This window comes from Chiloscyllium plagiosum, chromosome 11 (assembly GCF_004010195.1).
Source record: "Chiloscyllium plagiosum isolate BGI_BamShark_2017 chromosome 11, ASM401019v2, whole genome shotgun sequence".
In the NCBI taxonomy this organism is placed as follows: Eukaryota; Metazoa; Chordata; class Chondrichthyes; order Orectolobiformes; family Hemiscylliidae; genus Chiloscyllium; species Chiloscyllium plagiosum.
Genome location: NC_057720.1, coordinates 40,363,766 through 40,369,723, shown reverse-complemented (window position 1 = coordinate 40,369,723; position 5,958 = coordinate 40,363,766). Strand labels below are relative to the sequence as shown.

Below are 5,958 nucleotides of genomic sequence, written 5' to 3'. Positions count from 1 at the left end.
GCTGTGTTATACTTTTTCTCTTTTAACTTTATATGTTTCTTAACTTCCCTCATCAGCCACGGTCGCCCATGCCTCCTCCTGGGATCTTTCTTCCTTTTAGGAATGAACTGATCCTGCAACTTCTGCATTATACACAGAAATATCCGCCATTGTTCCTCCACAGTCATCCCTGCTAAGGTATTGCACCATTGAACTTTGGCCAGCTCCTCCCTCATAGTTCCATTGTTCCCTTTATTCAACAGAAGTACTGTCACTTCCGACTGTACCCTCTCCCTCTCAAATTGCAGATTGAAGCTTAATGTATTATGGTCCCTACTTCCCAATGGCTCCTTCACTTCGAGGTCTCTGACCAATTCTGGTTCGTTGCACAATACCAGATCCAGAATTGCCTTCTCCCTGGTCGGCTCCAGCACCAACTGCTCTAAGAATCCATCTCTGAGGCACTCCACAAAGTCTCTTTCTTGAGGTCCAATACCATCCTGATTCTCCCAGTCGACTGCATGTTAAAATCCCCCATAACAACCGTAGTAACATCTTTGCGACAGGCCAATTTCAGCTCCTGATTCAACTTACATCCGACATCCAGACTACTGTTTGGGGGCCTGTAGGTGACTCCCAAGAGGGTCTTTTTACCCTTAGTATTTCGCAGCTCTATCCACACTGACTCTACATCCCCTGACTCTAGGTCCCCCCGCGCAAGGGACTGAATATACTCCCTTACCAACAAGGCCACCCCACCCCCTCTGCTCTTCAGTCTGTCCTTACAATAGCATGTGTAGCCTTGAATATTCATTTCCCAGGCCCTGTCCACCTGAAGCCATGTCTCAGTTATCCCCACAATATTGTATCTGCCAGTTTCCAAAAGAGCCTCAAGCTCATCCATCGTATGTCTAATGCTTTGTGCATTCATGTATAGTATTTTTAATTTGTTACTGCTCTCACCCCTCCCATCAACTCCTATTTCACTCAACCTTACAGCATGATGCCTTTCCAAGTTTTCTGCCTCATTGATACAGTTGTCTTTCTTGACTTCTCTTGGTTCTAACTTTCCCTTCAATTTCCTTTTTAAACATCCAGTTTGTCCCCTCCCCCCCGCTACTTAGTTTAAATGTAGCAGTGTTGCAGTAGAAAACCTGCCTGCCAGAATGCTGGTCCCTAACCTATTAAGGTGCAAACCGTCTCTCTTGTAGAATTTATGCTTACCACAAAATATACCCCAGTGATCCAAGAACTTAAATCCTTGCTTCCTGCACCAGTTCCCCAACCACACATTCAAGTCCATTATCTTCCTGTTTCTGGCCTCACCAGCCCGAGGAACTGGAAACAAACTGGAGATAACCACCTTGGACATCCTGCTTTTCAGCCTTCTTCCTAGTTCTCCGAAGTCCCGCAGTAGTATGTTCCTCCTCTTCTTCCCGACATCATTTGTGCCGACATGTACCACCACCTCTGGCTCTTCACCCTCGTCCTTGAGGATTTCTTGCACTCTGTCTGCGATGTCTTTCACCCTGGCACCAGGAAGGCAACACACCATCCTTAAGTCCCGTCTGCTGCCACAAAAACCCCGGTCAGTTCCTCTCCCGATGGAGTCCCCTATTACCACGGCTCTGTGCGATGTCCGACTCTTCCACTCTGCCTCTGCGCCAACTTTTGATTGACAGACCTGGCTGCCTTGCGAACTGGCAGTGTCATCAGTCTCTACTGTTTCCAAAAGCTTCAACTTGTTCCTGACAGGTACTTCTCACGGGGTCTCTTGCACCTGTCTCCTCTCTGCCTTCCTCCTGAGGAACTTTACACCCAACATCACCACAGGCATGTGACATCTAGAGAGAGAGAGAGAGAGAGACAAACTAAAGGGGGGAAAAAAAAGGAAAAATAAAACTCTTAAAAATTCTTCTGTCTTGGAATCTAAAGAAATGGTAGAGAATGAGACCGCTGAAAGAACAGCAAGAAATCTTGACCACACAGGGTAGTGAGGGTACACAGAAGTAGGAGAGAGAGTATTATGAAACAAATCAATAAAGAAAATCAAGGAGTGGGAAATGCCAACAGCTAGAGGTGGAAGAGCACAGATATTTGAGGGTTGAGAAAATTTAGAATGGTGAAGCAATGGGGGATTTGTATAGACAAATGAGAATTTGAGGTTGGAGATGTTGGAGACTACCGGTGATTGAAATCTGGAATGTAATACCTCACTGTGGTGAAGGCAGGCTCAGGTGAGGCATTCAAGAGGGAATTGAATTGTTCTCAGAAAATCAAGATTGTGCAGGATTATGTCAAGAAGGCAGGGAAATGTTGCATTTGGACAGTGGGTACAAACAGGTTGGGCCGAATGGCCTCCAATTCTCCAACTGTTCTATGATTCTATAATTCTGAAGACCACATTCAAGCCTTAAAAAAATGTGTTCTTAAAATGATTTGCTACTTTTGTGTATATTCAAATCTGTTTCACGGTTTTACTGAATACTTTTCTTGATCAGGAGCCAATGGATGTGGTGGAGCTCTTTGGCCTTAAAGGCATTCAACACACACCCATTAGTATTAAGAATGCTCGAGTCTCTCAGGTATGAATTTCACGTTTCTGTAATCTGGCTGGCTTCTGGGTTTTACCACATTATCTTTACCACACGTGCTAGCAACGGGTGGCTAGAATTCTTTTTCTCAGTAATACTGTTGTCTGATTGATAGCTTAAAGGTCAAAAGACTTATCTAGAAGTTACAAATATAAAAGTTGGTTTATATCAGTAACTAATGTCCATTTGATGAATTTGAACAAAAGTTTTAAATGAGCATTTAAATTGCATTTGGAATAGAATAATTTTTCATGGATGAAGTAGTCACAGTGATTTTCAAAAAAAATGACTGTTGAATTCTGAATAACATAAATCTAAGCAGGGGTAGGCTATTTGGGCCGTTGAGTCTGCTCTGCAATTCAGTATGACCATGTCTGATCCTCTATCTCATTGCCAGATTCCTGATTTCTCCCCAGACCCTTGCATGCCTTTTAATATCTAAAACATTATCTATCTCTTTCTTGAATGTATTCAGTGACTTGGCCTCCTGTGGTATAGAATTCCACAGGTTCCCTAAGCTTCAAATGAAAGCAATTATCCTCATTTCAGTCCTAATTGGCCTACTTTATATCCCGAGACTGACATAAGACAGAGAGTTTTATGGTCCCCTAACAACATATTTGAAGGCAAAAGGTTATTAAATTCTTGGTAGGTTTCCTGCCTCCTTGAACCTAATTTGATCCATTTCCAATTTTACTGGATGTTGGTGGAAGAGGTTTACAGAACCTACCTGTTCTGGCCCCATTTGACGTATTTTGCTTTGGTTTCCACAAAATAGTCTGTCACTGAAATACAAATGTGCTATGTTGCAGATTTTCTTTTAACAATAAAACAGAAGTTTATTAACCAAAAGTAATGAACATCAAACAGAATAAAACCAAGTTTTTTTTACTTGGAACAGAAATTTTGAAGACTTCTAAATACCCCGAAAAATATAATTCTGTTCTAAAACAAATTCCCAAAAAGAAAAATTCTTGTCTCAATACTCAAACACCCTTCACGTATAACTGAGACACTTACCTTAAGACAATGGTGGTATTAGGAAATTATGACTTTAATTTCTTGACTGGAACCGCTGATAGCTTCTTCTTGGAGCTGTCATATATCTGAGCACAAGCGTACTTGGCATCAAGTTACATCTATAGGATTTTATCCCAACGCTTCTAGTTTGGGGCCATCTCTAACTTCTTACTTTATAATAACCTAGTTTTTCTATAATATTCCAATCTCAGGAGCACTACTGTATATGACCGGAAGTCTCTTCCTTTTTAAAACAAAATCAAAGTCTAGAAGTTTCTGACAGATCTTAAAGCAAAATGGTTTACCTTGCCAGATGTAAAATATCGCAAGGTGAACAAAAGCCTGTTGGTGCTGCCAAACTCTGTCTCAAACTACTGTAATGAAATCACTGTGGCTAAAGAAATACTTTAACTATTCAGTTGCACACAAAACCAATATGTCATAGGATAGGTAGGGCATGTTATGCGAACCTTGCATGACCAGGAATGTTATGACATTTGATCAGAAAAAAAAAATAAATGTACATTGGGTCTAGGAGGATGGGAACTGATAATGTCCTTGAACTATATAAGGAAAGTAGGAAAGAGCCTAAATAAGGAATTAGAGCTACAAGAGATCATGAAATGTTGTGAGCAAACAGGATTAAGGAGAATCCCAAGGTTTTTTATATATACAGAAAAAGCAAGAGGGTAGCCATTGAAAGGCTTGGCCCACTCAAGGACCAAGGAGGGAATCAATGCGTGGAGCCAGAAGAGGTAGGTGAGGTCCTAAATGAATACTTTTTTTCGGTATTCACCAAAGAGAAGGAATTGGTGCAGGCTGATCTCTGGGAGGGGAATGTCGAGTTTCGAAGCCGAGTTTCTGTTGAAAAGGAAGAGGTGTTGTGTGTCTTAAAAAGTATTAAGGTAGATTAGTTCCTGGGTCCTGATGGGTTCTATCCCAGAATATTTAGGGAGGCAAGAGAACAGATTGCTGGAGCATTGACAGACATCTTTGTATCCTCTTTGGCCACAGGTGAGGTCCCAGAAGACTAGAGAATAGCCAATGTTGTCCCATTGTTTAAGAAGGGTAGCAGAGATAATCCTGGAAGTTATAGGCATGTGAGTTTCATGGTGCTGGTAGATTAACTATTGGAAAAGATTCTCTGGGACAAGACCTAAACACATTTAGAAGCAATGGACTTATTAGCAATAGACAGCATGGTTTTGAGGCAAGATCGTGCCTCATGATCTCGATTGAGTTTTTTGAGAAGGTGACGAAGATGATTGAGGGAAAAGCAATTGGTGTTGTCTACATGGACTTTAGTAAAGTTTTTGACAAGGTCCCTCATGGCAAACCTGTACAAAAGGGGAAGTCACATGGTATCAAGGGTGAGCTGGCAAGATGAATACAGAACTGGCTTAGCCATAGGAGACAGAGGGTAGCAGTGGAAGAATGCTTTTTGGAATGGAGGGATGTGACTAGTGCTGTTCCAAAGGGACCAGTGCTGGGACTTCTGCTTACCATGATCCTCATAAATGGTTTGGAGGAAAACATAGATGGTCTCATTGGTAAGTTTGCAGATGATACAAAGATTGGTGGAGTTGTGGATCGTGAGGATGATTGTCAGAGGATACAGCAAGATATAGATCAGATGGAGGCATGAGCAGGAAAATAGCAGATGGAGGTTAGTCTGGACAAATATGAGTGATGCATTTTGAAAGTGGAAGTTAAGTATAGGAGAATTGATATGCAGAGAGATCTGGGTGTGCAGGTCCACAGAGCACTGAAAGTGGTGGGCAGTTAGGTACATAGAAAACATAGAACATAGAAAAATACAGCTCAGTACAGGCCCTTTGGCCCTCGATGTTGCGCCGATCCAAGCCCACCTAACCTACACTAGCCCACTATCCTCCATATGCCTATCCAATGCCCGTTTAAATGTCCATAAAGAGGGACAGTCCACCACTGCTACTGGCAGGGCATTCCATGAACTCACGACTCGCTGAGTAAAGAATCTACCCCTGACATCTGTCCTATACCTACCACCCCTTAATTTAAAGCTATGCCCCCTCGGAATAGCTGACTCCATACGTGGAAAAGGTTCTTGTGGTCAACCCTATCTAAATCCCTAATCATCTTGTACACCTCTATCAAGTCACCCCTACACCTTCTTTTCTCCAATGAAAACAGCCCCAAGTGCCTCAGCCTTTCCTCATACGATCTTTCCTACCATACCAGGCAACATCCTGGTAAACCTCATCTGCACCCGTTCCAGTGCCTCCACATCCTTCCTATAGAATGGCGACCAAAACTGCACACAATATTCCAGATGCAGCCGCACCAGAGTCTTATACAACTGCAACATGACCACAGGACTCCGGAA

The 5,958-nt window shown here is 42.4% G+C and overlaps 1 protein-coding gene across 3 annotated transcripts in view; it reads left to right on the top strand.

Moving 5' to 3' along the window:
• pomgnt1 (protein O-linked mannose N-acetylglucosaminyltransferase 1 (beta 1,2-)) overlaps nucleotides 1-5,958 on the top strand; it is a 72,003-nt gene that overhangs the window by 42,186 nt on the left and 23,859 nt on the right. For all 3 annotated transcript variants that reach the window (XM_043699155.1, XM_043699154.1, XM_043699156.1), the window contains exon 11: nucleotides 2,481-2,564. In XM_043699155.1, the coding sequence (XP_043555090.1) occupies nucleotides 2,481-2,564 (84 nt within the window). The remainder of the gene's footprint in view (nucleotides 1-2,480; nucleotides 2,565-5,958) is intronic.